Source organism: Podarcis vaucheri, assembly GCF_965113315.1.
Source record: "Podarcis vaucheri genome assembly, chromosome: 3".
Taxonomy (NCBI): domain Eukaryota; kingdom Metazoa; phylum Chordata; class Lepidosauria; order Squamata; family Lacertidae; genus Podarcis; species Podarcis vaucheri.
This window is the reverse complement of record NC_138761.1, coordinates 51,541,009-51,567,172: the sequence shown is the minus strand read 5'-3', so window position 1 is coordinate 51,567,172 and position 26,164 is coordinate 51,541,009. Positions and strand designations below refer to the sequence as shown.

The 26,164-nt window shown below is 46.6% G+C and overlaps 1 protein-coding gene across 1 annotated transcript in view; it reads left to right on the top strand.

Moving 5' to 3' along the window:
* The first annotated feature begins 4,042 nt into the window (after positions 1-4,042).
* Positions 4,043-26,164, top strand: part of SMOC2 (SPARC related modular calcium binding 2) — a 135,274-nt gene continuing 113,152 nt past the window's right edge. Inside the window, exon 1 of the mRNA XM_082217113.1 lies at positions 4,043-5,026. Within this exon, the coding sequence (XP_082073239.1) occupies positions 4,949-5,026 (78 nt within the window). The 5' untranslated portion in view covers positions 4,043-4,948. The remainder of the gene's footprint in view (positions 5,027-26,164) is intronic.

Here is a 26,164-nt window from a genome sequence, read left to right as displayed (position 1 = left end):
GTGGATTAGCCATATAGGTTTCAGGTATTCACCAGCAGCAGACTCAGCTGATATGTTGCATCTGGTCCTTAATTGGAGCTGGGGTTGCTTTATGGAATCCATCAAAACAGGTCAAATGCCACTCCAGCGAAACATCCCTAGTCTGGCTTAAGGTCTGGATATTGGTCAAGTAACCGAGAAGATGATGAGAAGGAGGAGAAGGAGGAGGCAGCAGATGGACCCAACATACAAAATGGCTCATATCCAACTTGAAATTAATGGACATGGCTAATTTACATCCATTAGTTTTAGTAGATCTGCTCTGGGTACAATTTCCTTAGATACATCCCAATATCTTTATATAAATCTATGGTACGGATGCATTTGCAATATTATGTGCAGCCCTGGTTGGCTCCATCTCAATAAGCGTCAGGAGCCGGAGTCAGGAGCAGGTCAGCAATAACGAGTGTCAACAAAGTTAACTCTTTATTCAAAAAAAACCCAAAGCAGCTCAGGCGTAGTGATCATGGCTGCTCTTCGCAAGAAGTCTTGGTCTCCGCCTCCCACCACTCTCTAAGGCTTTTCCTCCCTCAGTTCTTTCCCCAGCCACCGCCACTGGTCAGGACAGAGCTCTGGTTGTGCATACATGTTGGGAAACCTGTGGCCTCCACATGTTGTTGGAGTTCAAGGCCCATCAGTTCAAGTCAGCATGACCAGTGGTCAAGAATGATGGGAGCAACATCTGGAGGTTCCCAAACCGAGCCTTAAGCAAATTGCTCCTTCTCAGCCTCAGTTCCTTCATCCAAAATATGGGGATAAAAATATGGACCTATTTATATGGTTATTCCAAAGATTATTAAGATCAACACACATAGAACAGTCTAAATGACCATGCTAATTATTATACTAGCTGAGCAAATTTGGACCTTGGTTTAACTCATCGGTTTGGCATTGTTTGTAAGCTGGTAACACCATCTTTCCCTCCAGCACATTGATATCAGAATAAAATATGATATGCATATTCAGGATTCAGTTCTAAGTTTCAAGTTCAAATAACAGCTGAATCCCTCTACTTGTTTTCAAGGTCAGGAAAGATGTAAAAGACACTGTAATGCAGTATCTGCCATGAAGAGTGAGGTATCAGCACAAGACTTGGTATGTATGTTGATGTCTGAATTCTCCAACTGAAGTTCAAATCCCAGCTTCAACCTGCTCCCTCTTTTGGAGGGAGCAGGTGCAAAGATGCCAATGCCATTGTTATGTAAAAGGCTGCAGCTTGGTGATAGAGCATATATTTTGCATGCAGAAGGTTCCAGGGTTAAACCTTCACATCTCTAGGTAGGGCAGGGAGAAAATTCCACCTGAACGAAGGATATTGACACAAAGGAAGGACACAAAGATGATCAAGGGTCTGGAAACCAAACCTAATGAGGAACAGCTGAGGGTAGGTTTAACCTGGAAAACCTGGAAAAGAGGTGACTGAGAGGAGATATGATAGCTATCTTCAGTTATCTAAAGGGCTTCCACATGGAGGATGGAACAAGCTTGTTTTCTCCTGCTCTGGAGGGAAGGACTCAAACCAATGGCCTCAAGTTGCAAAAAAGGAGATTCTGTCAGGAAGAACTTTCTGACAGTAAGAGCTGTTCAGCAGTGCAACAGATTCCCGTGAGAGGTGGTGGATTCTCCTTCCTTGGAGGTTTTTAAGCAGAGGTTGGATGGCCATCTGCCATGTATGGTCTAGTTGAGATTCCTGCATTGCAGGGCAGGGGATTGGACTAGATGTCCCTTGGGATCCCTCCCAACTCTACAATTCTGTGAAATCCTGGACAGCCACATCAACTCAGTGCAGAAAACACTGAGTTAGAAGAACCAATGGTCTGATTTGGGGTATGTTCACATTGTTGTTGTTGTTTAGTCGTTTAGTCGTGTCCGACTCTTCATGACCCCACGGACCAGAGCACGCCAGGCACTCCTGTCTTCCACTGCCTCCCGCCCTTTGGTCAGACTCATGCTGGTAGCTTCGAGAACACTGTCCAACCATCTCTTCCTCTGTCGTCCCCTTCTCCTTGTCCCCTCCATCTTCCCCAACATCAGGGTCTTTTCCAGGGAGTCTTCCCTTCTCATGAGGTGGCCAAAGTACTGGAGCCTCAGCTTCAGGATCTGTCCTTCCAGTGAGCACTCAGGGCTGATTTCCTTATGAATGGATAGGTTTGATCTTCTTGCAGTCCATAGGACTCTCAAGAGTCTCCTCCAGCACCATAATTCAAAAGCATCAATTCTTCGGCGATCGGCCCTTCATGGATCACTGCCTTGTCATGGGAAGGGGCTTGAACAACTCAGAGAACCTATGAGCTATGCCATGCAGGGCACCCAAGATCGACAGGTCATAATGGAGAGTTTTGACCAAACGTGATCCACCTGGAGCAGGAACCGGCAAGCCACTTCAGTATCCCTGCCAAGAAAACTCTATGGACAAAGACAATGTTCACATTAGTGGCCTAAAATGTAGCAAGGTCAACAGCTGCTCCTACTATGTTTCAAGCTGTGTTTCCAGTGTGTTGTTCATGCCAGAAAGTGGGCAGGGATGTCTTCACCCAACCTGCAGGACCATTTTGGTTTCCCTGCTGTTGCAACCCCTGCTCCAAACTCCTATTTGTGAAGCTGTAATTTGTGCATGTGCAATGACTGTTAGGGTATCTTCATTTTACCGCTTCATATTCAGTTTTCTAGTTTGATTGAAGCCGGTTTGACAAAGAAACACGCCTGACTGCAATATTTGTCAAGAAACTTCAGGGTCCATATGGGCTTGTGGCCCTGGCTGAATATACACTATATACATTTGAAACACATTTCCCCCCTCAAAGAATTCTGGGCACTGTAGTTTATTATGGATTGCTGGGAATTGTAGCTCTACAGGGGCAAACTATAGTGCCCAGAATTCTTTGAGGAGGGAAATGTGTGTCATATGTGCTTTAACGGTATAATAATTTATATAATAATAATTTATCATTTATACCCCACCCATCTGGCTGGATTTCCCCAGCCACTCTGGGTGGCTCCCAATCAAATATTAAAAACACAATACAGCATTAAACATTAAAAATTTCCCTAAACAGGGCTGCCTTCAGATGTCTTTTAAAAGTAGGATAGTTGCTTATTTCCTTGACATCTGCTGGGAGGGCGTTCCACAGGGCAGGCACTATTACCAAGAAGGCCCACTGTCTGGTTCCCTGTAACCTCACTTCTCACAGTGAGGGAACTGCCAGAAGGCCCTCAATGCTGGATCTCAGTGTCTGGGCTGAATGATGGGGGTGGAGACGCTCCTTCAGGTATACAGGACTGAGGCAGTTTATATAGTATGTACAGTGGCGTAGCGTGGGGGGTGCAGGGGGGGCCGGCCGCACCGGGCGCAACATCTAGGGGTTAGGGTTAGGGGGCGCAAATCCATGGGTTAGGGGGCGCAAATTACTTGCCTTGCCCCGGGTGCTGACAACCCATGCTACGCCACTGAGTATGTATATATATGTACACAGCCTAAGTTAGTGTAAATCTAGCTGGGAAAACTAGCAGTGGAAGAGCATTGAATGCAGAATAGGCAGTAACATGAATATAAGGCAGAATCCTGTGTGATGCAAAACAAGGTTTTTGGAATACTAGGATTTACTAGTTGCACTTGATTCGACAAATTAATCCAAAGCTAATTCTCAAGGCAGACTCTTATTTCTCTCCCGCTTCCCGACCCTTGATAAATTCATCTGAGTCTGCTTTGCTTTCAGAAATATTGTAATCCTTCAGTTTTGTGTCAGCAGCGTTGTGCCAAGTGACCGGCCAAGGCTGAAATATTCCAACAATGCCGCGTTTGAAAGAGAGAGCGAAAAGACACTCTTTAGCGTCAAGGCACACGCACGCACCAAATCCTCTTGCTTATCCTTCAAAGCTAGAGTTACCGAGCAACTGCCCCAAAATGTCACCAGAGCTGGAAGGCGAACAACGCCGAGGGAACACACCAACTGCCCGGCGCTCACCTTTTAAACCCTCTTTTGCAACGCAATCTGCAACAACCCTCAGCAGCGGGACTAGAAGCAAACGCACGCTTGCCTCTTTGCGCACGCTGACCTCTTGCAAACGGTTGCAGGCGGCACGCTGGTGACCGCCTCAAATGGTCCAGTTTGCCCCCCTTTTTTGGGTCTCTCGCGCTCTCTCACTCTTGCTGGTTATTCTGCTTTCCAAAAGAATCTGCTAGGAATCTCAGCGAAGGGGGCGAGCAAAAACTGGTGTCAGCAGGGTTAATCAATCAATCAGCGGAGGATCTGCAGGTCTGGGAGGAGGCATTGGAGGCCGGGCTCAGAGGGAAGCGCAGAGAGGGGTGTGTATATAAGACATTGGGAGGTTCATACTGCACCTTCCCCATCTCTCCGGCCGCCTCCTTCCAAACCATCCCGAATTCCTGCAGAGCCAGAGACAAGGCTGCTGCCTGGTGTAGGACGACAGAGGAGAGGATTAGGGAAGTCCCCCGCTCTTTAATTGCTATTATTTAAAGTCCCCCCTCCCGTGCGCGCTCTCTCTTGCTCGCTCCCCGGGCGAGCATCAGATGACAGCTCCACACCGAGGGAGGGCAAAGCAAGCTGCTTGGCCACCAGCAGACAGTATCTGATTCGGGGATCCGCAGCAGGCAGCTCCTGTACAACGAGAAAGGGATCGTCGCTCCACAGGCGGAGAGCCGGAGTGGAGAGAGCGGCGAGTTCGGGACCTGCAAGCCTGCGGAGGGGATCCCCAACCCAGCAGCCCCAGGGCGCAGCGGAGAGCGGCTTCGTCTCGCGTGCGCGCTCCCCTCTCCAAACCTGAGGAGGGAATTGGCGCGCAAGAAGACCCGCCAGGGGAAATCCTCCGCAGGAAGGAGGGCTTGAGCCCCACTAGGGACTGACAGACGGACCCCCGCCACGAAGGCCCGATCCGGCGGCGCCCGAGGATGCTGCTGCTGCCGCTGTGGCTGCTGCTGCCGGAGCTGGCGCTCCTCGCGCCGGCTCAGAAGTTCTCTGCGCTCACGGTAAGGCAGGCGCGGCTCCTTCTTCTTTCCTTCCCCAGCGTCGCCGCGCCGGGGCAGCAAAGCGCCCTCATGCGTCTCTTCCGCGAGGCCGCTCGTCTGCGTTTGCCATTGTCTTCCCACCCACAAAGGCACTTGCTGAGCGCGCTGTGCCAAGCGCGGATGGGCAGCCGGGAACGAGCTTCGTTGTACTCTAGGGCTAAGAGGTGTCTTGACCTGGCAAAGCAAGTTTCCAGACCTAGGTAGATTCCTACCCACCCGTACTACCCTCACAGACACGTGTGTCACAAACACACAAACACACGCACGCACCTTGATGAAATGTTGACGGGGCGAAATTTCTAAGCCCTCAAGTAAAAGCGAGGAAATGCCACTTTTGCTTTTTTTTAAAAGCGAGGCAATCTTCTAGTCCTCAGTATTGCACTAAAAATATGCAGTCAAGGCTCCATCCTCCTTAGCGGCGTTTCTGAAACAGCCAACTGTGTATGTCTTGCTTGAGACTTCCTATAGTTTTAATGCAAAAATCCATGAGAACTTAGTCTGGAGTTGGAGTGTGTGGGTCTCCTATCAGGAAGGATTTATTTTCAAATGTGTGAGTGCATATTTGAAGACCAGGTAAGATGACAGTCTCCACAAAATTGGTACAACTGAGCTCACACAACATTTTTTTGTTGTTGATACAATCAAGCAGAAATTGTTGTAGGCATACCTGTGCCTAATGAAATCTTTTATCCACAGTGACAATTCTATACTGATAGTGAGAAGAGCTCTAAATGGATTGACTAATTCCATTAATGAATTTGGAGTAACCTTTTGTCCTGTGTGTGTACACGCCCTAGGGCACACAAAGTAACTGAAGCCAATGCAGGTTACAGCTGTATGCACCAAATACCTGAGTTACCAAATCTTCACTTGATCCAGTTTTGGTCTGCTGAGGGTGCTTGGGCTGAGCAAGTTTGAATGCAAGTTTGGTGGTTTAAGTGGTTTGTGTTTGGCAGCCTACAAATTGCTGGCACTCAGTGGCGGATTAGACTCCTAAATGCTTTCAGGAAAAGGGAGAGTGTGAGCCACTGCATTAAGAGTTTTGCACATTGATCCTAAATAAGGCTTACTTGAAACAGAAGCCAGTCTGAGAGATTCTGATGCAGTTTACTCCACACTAAGTGAGCTTGGAATTTCAGCCTAACAGCAAATGTGAATGTACAGAACTACTTGGAAGTAAAGTTCACACAAATGAATGGGAATCACTTTCAGTTTGGAGGTCTATCTGAAGTCCTGATTGATTCTACTAGAGGAAGTTCTCTATGCATGTATAGGAATCCCCAATTTCTTGCAGCGTGTGTTCCCCTGCCCATGAAAGAGAACAAGTAAACCTGCACACAACACTAAGAGCTTCAGAACACTTGGATCACTGCCAGTGGGCAATAGCCAATGAAGTCTGGTGACACTTAAACATATTCCATTCAAATCAATGGAACTTAAGCATTAACGGTGAGCTCAGTTCCTACTGAATTTAATGTGACTAAAGCAATTTATGCCTAACTTTCTCTGGATTGCATCCAGTGTGTTATTTATGGCCCCTTCAGCCTCATTTTCTCTGCTTCATTCCTTTAAATGCCAACTCTCGAGACATTTTACCTAGTTTCATTGAATTCACTGGTCCTGGAATTCAACAAATGGTCTGAAGAGTTGACCAGGACTGCAGGCAGAAACCTTAGTCTGTTGCGACAGCATTCTGGGATCCCAGGGATCTTACTCCCAAGTAGATGCCCTTAAGAGAGCATAGACTCACTCCTGATTGCTTCATTTTCTCAAATGACTTTTCAGCGATGTTTTAGGCCCAATTCCTTCTTTAGGTGGGCAGTAGCTGTGCCACCAGGAAACAGAATTTTGTAGGCACCCAGTTGTCCTTTGTTGGCCAACAGTTCCTATAATGAAAGCCTTCCTTGGTTTTGCAATTGGCTTAAACTATTTGGTTAGCTCTTCATACGAACAGCATGAATGTGTTGTAGGGAGGGATGATTGACACACATCCAACTTGCCTCCAGAACTGACTATGCTTTCCTAGTTCAAGTGTTCAGGTCAAACACTAGAACAAATTTTGGTCATGATGGTCTATCTCCTCATGTCAATAACCACTAATGCCCAATGCTATACATTTAAAGCACATTTAGTGTACATGGCTTCCCCAAATAATCATGGGGACTTTAGTTTTGTTAAAAGCACTGGGAATTGTAGCTCTGTAAGGATTCCCATGTACTATTAAATATATGGTGTGGCTGGGACCCTTGAGGAGTCCCCCGCCTGTCATGAATTCATACAAAATGCAAGCTGCTCCCCTTCTCCAAGCTTTCCAGCCTCTGCTGCTCTGCCCTCTATCACCAGCCCACATTTTCCAAGGAAGAAGCCTTACCTTGGGAAAGAGGGCAATAGGTGATGACATCATTTCCTGTTGGACACCATATTTGACAGGAAATGGTGCATGGAGTGGCCTTTTGATCCCCATTTGACTTTGGAGCCAGCTCAAAACAGGCTGGATGAAACTGAAAAAATAGACCAGTCTATTCAGTCAAGGGCGACAGTTTCTCTTGAGGTTCTCCCCCTTACAAATACTCACCCCATTTCTAAATTTGGCTCCCTGGCATCAGCCTTGTTGCTTGGATAAGGTATATGAACTGGATTAAAATATAATCTCAGTGAAGTCTGATGGAAGCAGCCACAATTTATTTTGGTAGCTTACCTGTTTGCGCATTGTTACTCTTTCATGGCCAAAAAGAGAAAACGGAACCAAGTTTAGTTGTGCTTCTCTTTCATAAGGAAATTTCATTCTATGGCTACAATACTCTGCCCATCTATATGAAGATAAATCCCATTGAATTTAGTGGGACTTGCTTCTGAGTGAATGTACATAGGAATGTATGTACTGCTGTACTTGATACTGTATTAAGCGTGCTATTTTATCTCTTTTACATCGTAGCCTGACTCATGTTTTCCTTTTCCCTCCATCTAAAGAGCCTGTGTTTTTATGGGGTTGAATTAAGCAAATATATCTTGAACAATCTACCTGATCTCATTTACCTCTTAAATCATATTAAAGTGCTGGAAGAATAGCAAAGTGCAGATGGCTCGGGATTGAGGGGCGTAGCAATAAGTTTCTCAGCACATGAGTCAGGTCTTCCTTCCTTCAGGAGAAGCTTCCCTGAATCCTTATCCCACTCCAAAGAGTGTGTATATTATAGTGAAATAAAACAAAAACACCACCAGTTTATTTTGTCAAAGAATGACTAATGTATATGATAATGGGTATCCCTCAGTGCTTTTGTTATATTTCACTTTTATTTTACACATTTATAGCCTTGCCCCATATTACACTCATTCAGACTTCCCCCCAGGAAAACCCAATCTTTACTGCTGAATTGGATTGACTTGTGGCTCAGTCAGTAAAGCATGAGACTCTTAATCGCAGGGTTGTGGGTTTGAGCCCCATGTCGGGCAAAAGATTCCTGCATTGCAGAGGTTAGACTAGATGACTTTCACAGTCCCTTCCAGTTCTATGAAATGTCAGTTGGGTGTACCACAGATGGATGTTTGCTCAGATTCAGCACTAAAGAGCGAGTTTTCCTGGGGAAAGCAGCAGGGCAAACAGAATATGGAAAACTGCTTGGACCCATGCTTTCTAGGCGAGCACAAGAACAAGCCCAGAAACAGGAATGGGAAAGTGTGGCCCTCCAGAGATTGCTGGACTACAACTCCCACCATCCCCGAGCATTTGCCATGCTGGCTGGAACTGATGATACTTGTAGTCCAATAGCATCTGGAGTGTCATAGCAGCTTCCCCATCCCTGCAGTGGAGAACTGTACTTGCTCCCCAGCAGATTCTTGTCTACCTCTTCAAGCAATTCCCAGCCGCTGGAGAAACGCAGAAGGGCAGCTGCCCAGAAGTAAAAACAGGGAGGTCATTTGGTCAGTAATGCATGTTGTACACCTGGATAAAGGGATCTGCTGGGGGCAATATAGTGTGTGTTTACTGGGTTTTGTTTTAATTCATGTGGTTTTGTTGTGAATTGCCTAACGCTTGCAGAACAGCAGGATATAAATGTCTTAAGTAAATACACAAATAAATAAGATCAAGCAGTGACCCTTGTTTACATTTCACAGGCCAGAGATCCACACATTGGGTTCTGTGTATGAAGGGCAGCTGAGCCCATTCATTAGGAAAACCAAATAAGCCATAACCACTTTCCTAGCCAAATCTTGCAATGGAAAAGTTCAGCACAGTCTTCTCGGTGACTTTGAATGATTTGAAAATGATAACTGAAGACTCAAACATTTTCCTTGCAGCTAGGTCTAAGCAAAAGCTAAAACTCTCACGAGGCCCCTTAGTGCTGGTTTGTTTGAAGTATTTGAGGTGGAGGGTTGTGCTCTTAGGTCGAGCTTTATGACACACATGCAGCTTATGGAAGCAGTAAAGTGGGACATATTTATCTTAGCCGTTCAGCAAATGAACATTTCTATGACATAGTAAATGTTCCCTCTGCGATAAGTTTGGTGGGGGTGAAAGTGAGACCGGCTGGGTCACTCATACCTGACATTCTTCAGAAGGGGTCCTGTCCCCCCTGTGCCGTTTCCTGGAAATAATTTGCTGATTAAAAGCTACTAATTGAAAACTTTAAAAGAAACCATTCACTTCCAAGAACTTTTATAGTGTGTGACTTCTGCAAGTGCAGATCACATTAAGTCAAGTGTATTTTATCCCTAGCAAGCTGTAACACCACCTTTAAAGCTCAGCTTTAAAGCAGAGGTAATAATAATAATAATAATAATAATAATAATAATAATAATAATAATAACAACAACAACAACAACAACAACAACAACAACAACAACAACAACAATGTTTCTAGCACAAGCTTAATTCTCTCCCTGAATTATCTGCTTGCTCTTGCAGTCGTACTACAGTCATTTTTCACTACTATATTACTTTAGTAGTTTCTTTTAACTTTCTGTGTGTGGGGGGGCACACAGACACACACATTGTCATTAACCAATATTTAGCTGTTTTATGCTAGCCATATAATCTTACAGCTCCTAACACCTTTCTTTCCAAATGGTCTGGAGCATTTTACAGCTAGGTATATCTAACAAACTTTGAATCCAGCCTCTTCTGGCATGGGGGATAGCAGCAAACATGATGTTTGGTAGTAACTGTGGGGCAGGGAAGACACCTTGGCCAAGGGTTGAGAACAAAACCGCATTTTGCAAAAGAGAACAATAAAGGGATACATAGTGACCTTGCACTCCAGGCCTGATGTGATACAAAATCAAGTAAAAAAAAAAAGGTGGTGAATGAAGCATGTTGCACAATAGAAGTTCAGCATACATCAATTGCTATAAATAAGATTGTTTACTAATCAGTTGCGGAACACGCAGTTGGAAAAAGCACTAGCTGGAAGAAATGCTCAGCTTTATGGGTTTGAGCTTGAAGGTTCAGGGTCAACACTTTTTTGGATGGGTTTGATGGCCAAGAAAAAATGTGTCATCACTAGGACTTGACCTTAAGGGATGAGGGAGCGGGCAGTGCTGTGGTCTAAACCACCAAGCTTCTTGGGCTTGCTAATCGGAAGGTCGGCGGTTCGAATCCACATGACATTGTGAGCTCCCATTGCTCTATCCCAGCTTCTGCCAACCTAGCAGTTTGAAAGCATACTACTGCAAGTAGATAAATAGCTATGGTGGGAAGGTAAATTGTGTTTCTGTGCTCTATGGATTCTGTCATGGTCCTCCGTGCGCCAGCAGTGGTTTAGTCATGCTGGCCACATGACTTGGAAAGCTGTCTGTGGACAAATGGCCTGAAAGCGAGATGAGCACTGCACCCCATAGTTGCCTTTGACTGTCCAGGGGTCCTTTACCTTTACCTTGTTTGTGACCTCTTGTTGCCTCTTTGAAATGCAGTTTGAAGTTATGAACCACACTGGTACAGAGCCATTGAGGTGTGCGGTAGGAAGGTGGGCACTCTCTGCCTTGGTACCCGAGCTCCAGTGTTCTAGCAGGTGCAGAGGCAAGCCAACCCATCACTGCTGCTCCCTTCCTGCTCAGAGGGGCAATGAAGGCATGTGGCCTTTCCTGCCTGATGGGTGCTTGGAGTTCTAAATGCCAGGAGACCCAGAGACAATCTTCTCTCCAGGTTTTAGATTGGGGAAGGTGCAAGGATCATTCTGGTGTGGAGCCTTGGGTGTGTGCAGTGGGTGCCAAAACTATGATGCAGAATGGAAGGCGAGAGGCAAGGGGTGCTGAACTTTGGCATTGCACAGGGCACCGCTGAGATTTGAGACCCCAGCGCCCACCACTGCCTCTCCCATCTGTGGCTCCAGCAGCCACAGAAGGGAATCCTCAATCTTGTCTCACTCACCAGAGCTCGGTTAACTTCTCATGATGGTGAAGGCGGTAGAGTGATGATGGAATTATTCTAAAGTTAAATGTAGAAGACACTTCTCATGCTCCGCTACAGTGCACACGCCACATATGAACCAGACATATTATGGTATCCTCATGTACACGCTTTGCATGTTTCCCGTTATGTGCTGGGTTTGTTTCATTTCATCACACAGGTATAGTGTGAAGGAGGTAGGGCCTTTTCTGGTTCTTCTTGAAGCATGTATGCTAGGTGCACACATGATGAAAATGATATTTGCCTTACATTTTATGGGACACTCTGAATATTCATGGTGCACCTATAGTGTACCTATGGGACACTCTGAATATTCATGCACCTATAGTGTACCTAGATGCTTTCTGGGGCTGATGAGAGTTGTAGTCTAAAACATATGGAGGGTGCCAGGTTGGGAAGCCTGGTGTAGATGGTGATATGTGTTGCTATGTATACTACTGGTTGGGAAAGGGGACCACATCAGACACTTCCTGTCTAAATGTACCTGTGTGTGCAGTCTCCAGTCATCCGACAATGGAATTCTTACATAGGAGCTGCTTTTATAGACATCACTGCTTAGCTGGAGTGGATATTCCTTTGTACAGCATGAAGCTACACTTAGCCTTTTGAAATTGTGTGTGTGCATGTTTTTTAAAAAGCAACCATTTAAGAGCAGAAGAATACTTTATTTGGGGAAAGCTCAACATTTTCTCGCTGAAACATAGATCTTAGTGCCATGAAACAGCTTTATTTCCCAAATTTATTTCAACACATTCCTTTTGAACGCTAGAAAATGACGTATGATGACAAACAGGACTCGTATTGATGATTATGACCCCCTTCTCCCTAATAATTAATTTTCTGTGAGATTAGAGGGTGTAGGAGAAGGATGGATATCCCCTCTTTACTAATCCTTCCTCTGACTTCCCAGTGCTTTATGCAGGAAATAAGATGGATCAAAACAACTTACCCCCTGCTTTGCTGTTAATGGATACTGCAGGTAGGCGGAAAGGGAGAAAGAAGCTTAGTTCAGTAGGAGCTGGCGAGGCTGAGTTTCTCTCCCATTTTCAAAATGTGGCACATTGCTTTGCTTACCAAGGGGGGGGGGGAGGTGGGCAAGGGCAAAGAAGAAGAAGAAGAAGAAGAGGAGGAGGAGGAGGAGGAGGAGGAGGAGGAGGAGCTTGGATTTGATATCCCACTTTATCACTACCCGAAGGAGTCTCAAAGCGGCTAACATTCTCCTTTCCCTTCCTCCCCCACAACAAACACTCTGTGAGGTGAGTGGGGCTGAGAGACTTCAAAGAAGTGTGACTGGCCCAAGGTCACCCAGCAGCTGCATGTGGAGGAGCGGAGACGCGAACCCGGTTCCCCAGATTACGAGACTATCGCTCTTAACCACTACACCACACTAGTGTAGAACGAGCTCAGCATGGGGTGGGCACAGTTAAAAACACAGTGATGGGAGGGTCAGATTAGCTCACCACCAGCCAGTACTGCGTCAGTCCATCATATTCAGAGTGGCACGACATTTCATTTGAGTTATATTTAGCAGTCTTTTGTTGGCATTCCAAAGTCTTGTTGGAAAACATGCAGGTTCCTATGGGAAATTGGTTCCAGCCCATCCAGTAAGGGCATCTCCTATGACTGGCCTGAAACCTTTCCTTAGTTTATGCACACACCTAATCTTCTAATGGAAATCATTTCGATGGCTCTGATAGAATTGGAAATGTAGAAGTGGCTGTCGACTGTTCTTCTTGAACCTTTGTTGAATGAGCTTTAAGCACTGATTTTACAGCTTTTAAAAAATGAAGTAGGATCAATCACTTCTAATTGATCCAATTCCAAAGCTTTCTTTCAGCATGTATGGCAAATCAGGGGCGACCCAAGGCCCATTCTAGGAATCCTGCTCTATGGATATGACTGTGTTGTACTTCTTTAGGTACAGTCAGAAAACAGTGTGTGGCCTGTTAGGACTCAATATCGAGTTCAGCACAGAACAATGGTTCTCAAGCTGAAGCCACAGAACATGCCTCTTGAATGCAGATGCGGTTTCTCTCCACCTTTCCCCTTTTTCTAGAAAAGGCAAATACTGCTCCACTGACTTGTGTGAAGAAGGTGGAGGAACCTGCAGTTATGGAAAGCAATGTGTAGGGTCTGCTGTTGCCAGGGTTAAAGATAAAGGGCAGTTATCGATAGGGATGGATGAAACTGTCAGTTTCCCTCAGTTTCTCATTTTTCCAGTCTTCAGTTCTCCACATGAATTTATGATCTTTTCCCCATGATAAGACCTTATGAAAATTCATCGGCATTTCAGCAAAAATTTCTCCTGACAATACACATTTTTGTTTGCAATTTTTGCTAGTGTACACACTTTTGCAAAGCAATTTCCCCTTCTGTAAAGCAGTTTTGCATTTCACTGCTACATGCATTTTTATGCATATTACTTGGCCGGACAACAGCAGTGTAAAATTTGGAGAAGCGTGTATTTGGAAGGATTGCCGTGGTTCAGTTCATGTCCTGTATTGGAAACTGCAGGGGTTAAACCACAGAGCCTAGGACTTGCTGATCAGAAGGTCGGCGGTTCGAATCCCCGTGACGGGGTGAGCTCCCGTTGCTCGGTCCCTGCTCCTGCCAACCTAGCAGTTTGAAAGCACATCAAAGTGCAAGTAGATAAATAAGTACCACTCCGGCGGGAAGGTAAACAGCACTTCCGTGTGCTGCTCTGGTTCGCCAGAAGTGGCGTAGTCATGCTGGCCACATGACCTGGAAGCTGTATGCCGGCTCCCTCGGCCAATAAAGCGAGATGAGCGCTGCAACCCCAGAGTCGGTCATGACTGGACCTAATGGTCAGGGGTCCCTTTACCTTTACCTTTACATTTAAATGTGAACTAGATTGAATATCTCCCCCATCCCTGAATGAAACTATGTTTCTGGTTCTCTACCACTGTCTTCTTTTTACTCTAGATGCATCTTCCCTCTGCAGCCCACAGCCTCAGTGAAAACACCCTGGTGGGAAAATCACACTATTGAACAGCTTCATGTTTTTACCCAGTCTTGTTTTCTTAACTTAAAGAGTACTTTTCTAACTTTATCTTGGCATAGTATTTCACTGCAGAATGAGCAACCTATCTGAGAGAGGGAAAGAGGGAGAAGGGAGAGATCTAAAACTAAAGCGAATTCCCAGAAGACTGCTGGGCCACAGGAAAGCTTGGGAAGAAACTTTGGCAGCATAATTTGTATTTGGAGGGGAAATGAAACTGGACCTATCACAGACTTACTTTATCTCAAAAGTCTGTCCAGATAAGGAGCCTCTAGATTTGAAGATACCCTAGCTGTTTATCTTCCAATTGGTTTTTCTTCCTCTTCTCCATGTCAAAACATTTGCGCATGCACACACACACACTCACCACAAGATCTTAACTTCAGAAAGAAATTTGCCAAGGTCTCTTACAAGTCCATTCACAGCCCTGGAAGCAACCTCATAGTATGAGATATAATATTCTATAACTCTTGGCATAAATGGTTGGAATATTTTCATGCTGTATTACTTTGTTATGGCATAGGATACTTTTTTAGCATTACAAATCTGCTGTGTATAATTCTTTGTAAATGTAGGGACGGCGTTCAACTGGCCTCCTTCCAGTCAAGGCAATGACATATTCACTAGAGATAAAGATAGAGCTGGCGATAGAAGCTAGGGGTACACTGTTAGCAGCAGGGGTTGCTGTCAAGGCCTAGCAGGACCTGGAGGGGCCGTAGCAAATGTTCACATTTTATATATAATGTGGCCATTGCAATTTGAAAATTAGGCGCATTCACGTAATGAACACCAGACTAAAAAATTCAAATCAAGAGTCATCTTTCAAGGCTTGGATCCTGATTAGTTTTGTGAGATCTCAGCTACTTCATGGTGACCCATGAGCAGTTGTGAACCACTCATCTTCTAAACAGGCAGGATGCTTAATCCTGCTGACTCAGCATTCTTTAAAAGCATGAACTGGCTTCTCAGACTCATGTGATTAGCTCAAGAATGACAAGATGGGGAAAGCAAGACATTTTGAGTTATTTTTCTTCGCTTTCTGAAGCATAGGAGTATAAGAGGCTGCTTCATAACAAATCAGGCTATTACTCTGTCTCTCTCAGTATTGCCTATACAGTGGTACCCCGCAAGACGAACGCCTCGCAAGACGGAAAACCCGCTAGACGAAAGGGTTTTCCGTTTTGGAGGCGCTTCGCAAAACGAATTTCCCTATGGGCTTGCTTCGCAAGACGAAAGCCCATAGGGAAATCTCCGGGACAGCGGGGAAGCGCAGCGCGTCTTCCCCACTGTCCTCGGACCTCCTCCCACCGCCGGCTTCGGAACGAAGCTCCGATGCCAGGCGGCGGAGGGCGAACGTCTCCTCCCGCCGCGCGGCATCGGGACGAGGCTCCGATGCCGGGCGGCGGAGGGGGAACGTCTCCTCCCGCCGCGCGGCATCGGGACGAGGCTCCGATGCCGGGCGGCGGAGGGGGAACGTCTCCTCCCGCCGCGCGGCATCGGGACGAGGCTCCGATGCCGGGCGGCGGAGGGGGAAAGCCTCCTCCCGCCGCGCGGCATCGGGACGAGGCTCCGATGCCGGGCGGCGGAGGGGGAACGTCTCCTCCCGCCGCGCGGCATCGGGACGAGGCTCCGATGCCGGGCGGCGGAGGGGGAAAGCCTCCTCCCGCCGCGCGGCATCGGGACGAGGCTCCGATGCCGGGCGGCGGAGGGGGAAAGCCTCCTCCCGCCGCGCGGCATCGGGACGAGGCTCCGATGCCGGGCGGCGGAGGGGGAAAGCCTCCTCCCGCCGCGCGGCATCGGGACGAGGCTCCGATGCCGGGCGGCGGAGGGGGAACGTCTCCTCCCGCCGCGCGGCATCGGGACGAGGCTCCGATGCCGGGCGGCGGAGGGGGAACGTCTCCTCCCGCCGCGCGGCATCGGGACGAGGCTCCGATGCCGGGCGGCGGAGGGGGAACGTCTCCTCCCGCCGCGCGGCATCGGGACGAGGCTCCGATGCCGGGCGGCGGAGGGGGAACGTCTCCTCCCGCCGCGCGGCATCGGGACGAGGCTCCGATGCCGGGCGGCGGAGGGGGAACGTCTCCTCCCGCCGCGCGGCATCGGGACGAGGCTCCGATGCCGGGCGGCGGAGGGGGAACGTCTCCTCCCGCCGCGCGGCATCGGGACGAGGCTCCGATGCCGGGCGGCGGAGGGGGAACGTCTCCTCCCGCCGCGCGGCATCGGGACGAGGCTCCGATGCCGGGCGGCGGAGGGGGAACGTCTCCTCCCGCCGCGCGGCATCGGGACGAGGCTCCGATGCCGGGCGGCGGAGGGGGAACGTCTCCTCCCGCCGCGCGGCATCGGGACGAGGCTCCGATGCCGGGCGGCGGAGGGGGAGAGCCTCCTCCCGCCGCGCGGCATCGGGACGAAGCTCCGATGCCGGGCGGCGGAGGGGGAAAGCCTCCTCCCGCCGCGCGGCATCGGATGGCTTTCCTGAAGACTTGGGGTGGGAGGAGGGTTTTCCTTCCCACCGCCAACATTCAGAATGCTGTTCTGAATGTTGGCGGTGGGGAGGAAAAACCCTCCTCCCACGCAAGCCCCGGGAACAGAGGGAAAGCGCTGCGCGCCTTCCCCTCTGTTCCCGTACCTGTCCTGAAGGCTTGCGGTGCGGAGAAAAGCCCTTCTCCGCACCGCCAGCCTGGCAAGCGGTTTCCCTAGGAACGCATTAATTGATTTTCAATGCATTCCTATGGGAAACCGTGCTTCGCAAGACGAAAAACCCGCAAGAAGAAAAAACTTGTGGAACGAATTAATTTCGTCTTGCGAGGCACCACTGTACCAGTGTTTTTTAAACTTGGGTCACTGGCTGTTGTTGGACTACAACTCCCATCATCCCTGACCACAGCAGGTGAGGAACGCTAGCCTGTGCTGGCTGGCTGCAGCTCTCTGGGGTTTCTACTGCTGAGCTGTGGCCCTTCTCCTGGCAAGTCCTCTTGAGTTCATTGTGGCCTACTGTTAGGTACGTAGGTATAGGATTGCAGCCTAAGCTGTTGAGTCTGTTACATTGGGTTGCTACTGCTCAGTTCTGGACACATCACAGTGTAGAGCATAGGAAGCTGTGTTATACTGACTCAATGCTTTGGTCCATGTAGCTTAGTATAGACTCCACCGAGACAAGGGGTTTCAAATCACAGATCTTTCCCAAGATCATGGGCTGAACTTGGGACCTTTTGCTTGCAACGAACATGCTCTGTCCTGGAGCTGTGGCTCTTCCTTTGTGAACATATCTGAAACAAAATGAAGCTTGGGAATGTCTGTGGAAGCCCATGGTCTTCGCCATTTTGTTTACTTTTGTGTGATGGCTTAAACCAACAACAGCATACATGTGCAGTATTGTGAAGAGAAGGTGGTGGCAGCGGGAGAAGTAAAGAAGGATCAAGGACAAAAAACAGGCCAAGTAGCTGTTCAGAGATGTTTAGGACAGGAATGATGAACCCGTGGTCCTCCAGATGTTGCTGGACTCCAACTCCCATGAAGCCCAGCCAGCATGGCCAATGATCAAGGATGATGAGAGCTGTAGTCAAATGACATCTAGGGGACCACATGCTCCACATCCCTGGTTTATAGGGGGCTTGATGTGGTCTGTTGAGAAACAGATGTTGGCTGTTTTTCTGTCAGAGACAACTCATAAACAGCACAAGTAAATCCCTAAATATTATAAATAAGCACAAATAAATATTACAAATACGCAGAATCATCTGTTCCTCAACTTTCTGTGCAACCGCAGAGACCTGGAACGTTTTAAGAAGTGAAAGCTGAGGGCTGTTGTTCACATTGCAAGGCGAGAGATACGGGTGCATTCTTGGGAGCTGGGGGTGGGAAGCAAGATGCACATAACAACATTTGTATCAGCTTTAGAGAGACAGCACACGTAGGGCAAGCCCAAACTCTTGTCCTTGTTTCAAAGGCAGCCCTGAGTCCTCTAACTACAACATTACATTTTCACATCTCTTCAAACATGCTTGCAATGCCCTTTCGCCTGCCAAGAATTCTGCCTTTGTCTTTCAAATGGGAGATTAGAACCAGCTTGAGAATGTAAGGCAGCGCTTTCCAAACACTTCAACTTAGGGTCCTCTTCTAAGCTTACTTTACCTTGCCCCCCCCACCTCAATATATTAGTTAGCCAATTCTTCAGAGGAGGATGCAAAGATTTTCACATGTATTGCGGCTTCTGCAGCCAGCTTCCGTATGTAAATATTTGTAGTTCATGGCATGAATTTGGAAAAGGGCCCTAGCACATATTTTGCTCAGAGAAGTCTCTGGGTTCAATCCCTACCATCTCTAGTCAGGGCTGGTAAAAACCTTGTCGGAAACTGCAAAGAGCTGCTGCCAAACAGTGGAAAGAATACTGAGGTAGAAGGGCCAACCATTTGACTTGGTATAACCAATGGCCTATTTTTACTACTACTGTTACAACTGCTGTTGCTACTACCATCAGGGCTTTTTTTTCAGCTGGAACTCAGCAGACTTCCAGAACCTCTCTGGTGAGTGTCATTGCCATTATAAGAGAATGAGGGAAGCATTTATGGTGAATTCTGGCACCTTTTCCTAGAAAAAAAATGTGTGTTTTGGGGTGCCATGCAAGATCGTGGCCCCCAAAAGTGCTATTTTCAGGGCAAGATCTTGTCGCAAAATCATGGCACCCAAAATGGCCACCGTGCTCTTGCATGAGAAAATGGCATGCTCCCCTTTTTTCTGGGACACTTGTGGGGTATGGGCCATCTTCTCCATTAGGTAGAGTGAGATGTTGGTTGTTGCAAGTGGATGACCTGAAGCTTTTCTGAAGGGGGGCAAATGGTCCCTCACGGAATTTCTTTATTTTTAAACTTTCTTTTAAAACTGCCTTGGGTGCTTAAATGTCCTTTTCCACCCTGCCTGCCTCCTTATTCTGCTCGCACTGTGTAAGAAGGCTGAGCAATTTGCACTTGGCACTGGAGATTTTTCAACCACAAAAAGAAGTAAAAAATCAGATGCTGTTTATATGACTTTGCTTTTTTTCTGGTTTCCTCTAAGATGATGCACTGGCGACCCTAGCAAAAAGGGGAAAGTTCTCTTTCACAGCTGAAGAAATTAAAAGAGCACCTCTTTCTCCATTAGGCATTTCTGCTGCTAGCTACTGAACATTTTGGGGAGCCTTACTGTGTCTGTGTGTTCATTCCCACCCCTAGCACATAACTTTTGTGTCCCTTTTAATACCTTGGATGGGTTCCACAACACGCAACAGTTAAGATGGACCACTGAGGTAGCTGAACAGAGGGAAACAAAGCACAATCAAAGCCTTGCAACTTGAGGGACACATTTGGATGGCGCCTACAAACCCAAACATTCGGAAAAGCTCACTTTAATTGTGATTCAAACCAAGGCCATAAATAAAGCTCTAAGTGGCTCCAGATCCTTGAATCAACAGGATTGTTAGAACAAATGGGCATTGGTGTGACCAAGGGCACTTGGGCCTTGAAAATGAAACATTCACAATGAGGCTTTTTGGTGTTGAACTTCCAAGAAACTTTTCATGGGGGGGGGGAGCATTGTGGTTTGCTATTAAGGAATCCAGTTGACTTTTCCACTACGGTGGTACCTCGGGTTAAGTACTTAATTTGTTCCGGAGGTCTGTTCTTAACCTGAAACTGTTCTTAACCTGAAGCACCACTTTAGCTAATGGGGCCTCCCGCTGCTGCCGTGCCGCCAGAGCCCAATTTCTGTTCTTATCCTGAAGCAAAGTTCTTAACCTGAAGCACTATTTTTGGGTTAGCGGAGTGTGTAACCTGAAGCGTATGTAACCTGAAGTGTATGTAACCCGAGGTACCACTGTACAGCTAAACAGTCACCTGCACTAATATGAGAAGGACAATCTTGATGTGAAATGGAGAATTTTGAAACTCAAACTGAATTTTGAAAAATCTCCAGTGCCAAGAACAAATTGCTCTCTAAATGCTTTGACTATGTTTTAGGCCACAGCTTACATTTAAAGCTGTATCATACCACTTTAACATTCATGGCTTCCCCCAAAGAATCCTTGAAACTGTAGTTTAAGGGTACTGAACATTGCTATGAGACCTCTATTGCCTTCACAAGGCTACAATTCCCACAGCGGCTTAATGGCCAAGCCCTCTTTCCAAGGGACTCTGAGGAAAAATTGGAACTGAACCCTGAAAAAACAGAAGTATTATGTTGTTCCAGGTTCTCGAATCTAGGAGGTGGGAAGATGGCCTGTTCCGGATGAGGTTGTATTCCCCTTGAATGAGCAAGTTGGGGTTTCTCCTGGACCCAACATTGTCACTTGAGGCCCAGGTGGCATCAGTGGCTAGGAGTGCCCATTTCCACTTACATTTGGTTTGCCAGCTCTGGCCCCTTTGGTTTGCCAAGCTCTGGTAATTTCCAGATTGGATTGTTGCAGTGCGCTCTATGTAGGGCTGCAACTAATTTCTTGGTAGTTATACCACCATCAGAAGTTCAGGGTGGTGGTGGTCCAAGATAGGACATTCTCTGTGGCCGCCCCTAAGTTGTGGAATTCCCTTCGCTCAGAGGTATGTCTGGTACCTTCATCATACAGCTTCTGGTGAATGTAGAAGACCTACCTCTTTACCTCAGCCTTTGACACATGTGTTTTCAGGACCTGCTCTACTCCTGTTATTTGTTTTAACTGTTTTAATGCTGAATTTCTAATGGTTGTAATGAACACTGGGATGTGCTGAAAGATGGCAGGTGGTGGTGTTGATGATCATGATAAATATGATTTTGAGCTCCATTTTGGTTATTCTTCCACACTGCAGTTGCCCTTGGTCATTAGAAAACCTCCTTCGCCACATGTAGATTCTCAGCTACTACCCCCATAAACTGCTTGTATTTTACTAGCTATATTCTAATACCACACAATTTCTGAAATGACTGGTTGAGGGACATCCTTTCATAGCCAGCTAACCAGCTAGCCTGCTTCCCTGGGCCACCCTCCATTTCACCTAACCAATTTCCAGTGGATTTACATGAGTTGAGCTCATTTTGTAAATGATTTAAAAAAATAAATCTGAACTCCATATTTTGAAGGCTTTTCGGGATATGTTCTCTCAACATCTGTATGCAGGCTGAAACATTTACAAGACTGTCTCAACACAGTCAGTTCTGCACAAGTTGACTTCATCCATGAAATGAGATCATGTGAACGAGCACAGTCACTTTACAATGGTTCTGCTGGCATATCGGTCAATGAGTAAGCGACAGTACGAGGGCATGGGTTGGCGATGGATAGCTTTTGTTGAGTAAATGTGCCTCATGTTGATATCTGAGATTATATCCACTGTTATTCAACAGTGGCAAAGTATGATGTTATGTCCTGTTTGGCTAGAACTTGGCTCAGGGGGACAGGTTCAATTTGAAGGTTAGATATTTACTTAAACTTTATCTTAATCGCATTGGTTTGGAAATATTGATGGAAATCTCCCTAGGATCTGGCTGCATCATGAATGTCCTCATATTCCCAGTGGTTGGGCCAGAAAAGAACTACCGCAGAAGCAACCATTTTTAGTCTCTTGGTTTTTCTTGCTTCCAGTTCTATCTGAGGACAGGAAGAGCAGAAGTGCTTGGAAAACCTGAAACCTACAAGACCATTCAGCCAACAAGCCTAGCTAAGATGAATGGGTCCTTATCTCAACTTGTTCGCACATTCTTAATCATTAGCCTTGCCTTGCAGTCTTCTCTCTCTCCATCTCTCTCTCTCTCTCTCTCTCTCTCTCTCCCCCCCCCCCCACCTGAGGCAGTAAAAGCCACCTTCTAAGCAGATGGCAGTGATTAACTTTTAGGGAGAAGATTTCAGGAGAACAAAGTGGGCTCGTGGGATGCTGACACAACCTGCACTAATTTAGGAAAGGAGACTTTATTGAGGATGCAGCAGAAAGCGGAGAGGTGCTTTGTGTGGATTATGCAGAGCAGTAAATACTTCTGGCTGGGACTTCTTGGTGGGATCTGGACAAAGTACCTAGTTTCAACAAAGCTAAGATAAGCTTTACCGAGTGCCAGAGCATTTCCTGTGCTGACTTTTCTGCGCACCTCAAACCTGAAAGTGAAATGAAGATCTCCCCTGAATCAAATGATTTTGCTGACCTCTGCATCTTAAGCTTTAAAAGCCTAGAATGCTTTTCAGAGAAAACAGAGCAGGATTTTACCATTCTATCCTAAAGCAGACAACATCCTTACAATATTAAAAGGCTATTGAGGAATAGTCCTCATGGGAGTTTTAATGTTGCAGCGTAGACTTCAGCATGTCTGCTAAAAATGAAAATAAAAAGGCCATTTGAGGACTGTTGGTTATCAGCAATGAAGTCTGTAGTTTAATCTGTGCAATGGTGTCTGGAGTGGCTTATTATCCACATATTACTATCAGCACACTGCACCAGAATGCTGGATTATCCCTGGATCAAGGCCTGAGTGTGTCCTTTCTTGCTTCAGGGTTGGAGACATCTTGTTGCTTACATATAATCATAAAAGTTATCTTTGAACCTTATGCAATGCCAGGTTGAATGCATAAAATAAGGACTTGAATGTGTCCAACAACAAATGTGTTGTTGTTAATGGCTGAAGGACTATTTCTTTACATGTGATCTGCATTATTTTTCATTGCCTCTCCTACATTTTGTGATGGAGCTGATCTTGGGGTTTGAATGTCCGAGGTCCATCTTCACTCAGTATTTCTAAGCAGTGTTTCACAGCACCATTTAGTAAGGACAGTAAAATGTTGCTGCTTCAACTTCTGAAAGGGTGTGAATTGTGACTGACGTCTGCAATATTGCCTAAATCAGCCACTGGAGGGAGCCCGAGAACAACATGATTTTCTACTCACAGGTGGGGTCTGCAAGCATCTGCATCCCATTCTCAGTCACCCACCACCAAGCCTGGCAAACACTAGACTTTGAACTAAAGCTCAGTGACCTAAGAATCTGAAATACAAAATGGAATTCTTCATCGCCAGAACCACAGAACAGTTGGCACCAGCATAATTTTGCTAAAGACTTTGGAAAACATCCAGCTGTGCAGAAGCTCAGCAAAATACTTGAAAGATCCACAGAGGTGGAGCACCACAGATCAAACATCTCTAATGCAATAGACACCATAGGGGAATCTTCTTTGTCCATTGGATGCACCTAACTCCTGTGTGGTTTTCTCAAACATCCTAGGCTACTCTCGTATGCCCACATTAAACTAGGCTCACGCTAAGGTAAAGGTAAAGGGACCCCTGACCATTAGCTCCAGTTGTGGCCGACTCTGGGGTTGTGGTGCTCATCTCGCTTTATTGGCTGAGGGAGCCGGCGTACAGCTTCCGGGTCATGTGGCCAGCATGACTAAGCCGCTTCTGGCGAACCAGAGCAGCACACGGAAATGCCGTTTACCTTCCTGCCGGAGTGGTACCTATTTATCTACTTGCACTTTGACATGCTTTCGAACTGCTAGGTTGGCAGGAGCAGGGATCGAGCAATGGGAGCTCACTCCGTCGCAGGGATTCGAACTGCGGACCTTCTGATCGGCAAGTCCGAGGCTCTGTGGCTTAACCCACAGTGCCACCTGCATCCCTTCTAGGCTCACACTAGAAACACCCAAAACCAGTTGTCACCCTGTAAGGAAAGAGAGCGGTGCAGTGGCATAGTCAGGTGACACAAAACGAGCCAAAAACTAAGGCTTGGAATTTGCCTAAGCTGGGAAAAGCAGCAGAGAAGTAAAGTAAGACCAGGAACAGCTAAAGCCCAAGAGGCAGCAGTGGGTTTGGCAGATGCCTGGGAAAAATCTACTCCCTCTCATCCACGGCTGGCTGAGGGAATACATGCCTGGGCAATGCCACCAGGATTTGTGTATGTGGTGGTATGCTGAAGAATCATCAGTCTAAAATGTTTCAGGTCATGGGAGCTTGGGGGAAGGTAGGGAAAGCACACTGGAAAAAACTGGAGGCATTTGAGAGAGAATCCAAGCATTCGAGTACCAGAGAGGTTTCACAGTGATAAGCAATTGTACCTTTTGCTGTTTGTTTATTCCTCTTTTGTTTCATATGTGAAATCATTTCCATGTTGCCTTTTCAGTAATGAAGTCCAAGGTGGCTGAATTCATATAAAAATGAATGAAAGAAACAGAAATAAAGAACAAATTCAATGCAGCAAAAAGTTACTAAACAAGAGGCAGCCTGACAGGATTAGGCTCCGTTCAGCTTGAAAGCTTGCTGGAATGTTAGAGACATCAGAGAAGGAGCCTGCAGGATCTCTAGCGAGAGGGAATTCCTCTGCTTGGGCATGTGAGCAGAGAGCGGCTCTTTGTCAAGCCTGTTTTCAAGAAGGGATGCACGATAATGTAGAAAGGATCTAGTTAGAAGCCACAGGTAACTTACCAAAGCTAAGGAGCTGCTGGTCAGCACTTGAATGAATATGTGACTGCCTGGGAACCATATTCAATGCTTTGGGTTCCATGGCAAAAGAAAAATGGGATATTATTACATAATATATTATTAAAAAGGTAAAGGTAAAAGTACCCCTGCCCGTACGGGCCAGTCTTGACAGACTCTAGGGTTGTGCACTCATCTCATTCTATAGGCCGGGAGCCAGCGCTGTCCGCAGACACTTCCGGGTCACGTGGCCAGTGTGACGAAGCTACTCTGGTGAGCCAGAGCCACACACGGAAACGCCGTTTACCTTCCTGCTAGTAAGCGGTCCCTATTTACAGTATCTACTTGCACCCAGGGGTGCTTTCGAACTGCTAGGTTGGCAGGCGCTGGGACCGAACTACGGGAGCGCACCCTGCCACAGGGATTCGAACCGCCGACCATGTGATCGGCAAGTCCTAGGCGCTGAGGTTTTACCCACAGCGCCACCCGCTTCCCAATATATGTAACACACCCACAGGTGGGTGTGTATGCAATAAAATGAATAAAAGTTAACATATTTTCTAAATCTTGCTTCATGCCTGCACATGGAAATGGGTGGGAGGAGACATGGGGTGAGTTTAGCTTCAGTAAGAGTTTTGTGTTTTTACTATTCTGCTGAGAGCCACCCAGAGTGGCTGAGGAAACCCAGCCAGATGGGTGGGGTATAAATAATAAAATTATTTTTATTATTATCATCAACTAGTCTTAAGAGATGCATGCTTGGCTAAATCTAAGAAGGTCTTTATTTACCCAGGGATATAAACCAGTAAGGCAGAATATTACCCCCCTTGAATTAACCTAACAAAGTTCTGTTTTGAACAGTAGCCTCATGGGAATAGCTGTTCAAGCTTGTCAGTCATTTTGATGGATTCCACCCAGATGATATTTTTTCTTTAATTTTAGCTGCAAATATGAACTCTGCACAGGAAGTCTGATCTTCAAATAATGCATTTTCTCTTCATAAATCACATTTCTTACAGCAATGGAGTTTTGAGAGAGGGAGTATGTTAAAGAAGTATGAGACCGTTTCTTTAGTTAAGCAGAGTAGCCAAAGAAAAAGAGAAAAGTCTTCTTTACGATAAGTCTCAAACTTCTATGGAGAATTAAAATGGTACCTATTGAGCTAATAACTTGTAATTTGGTGTAGGTGATCTACTTGATGAGGTCTACAAATGTACCGACGTGCTAATCTTTAAACTTCTACAATAAAATGTACAATTGTATTTTTTCCCTAGACCCCTT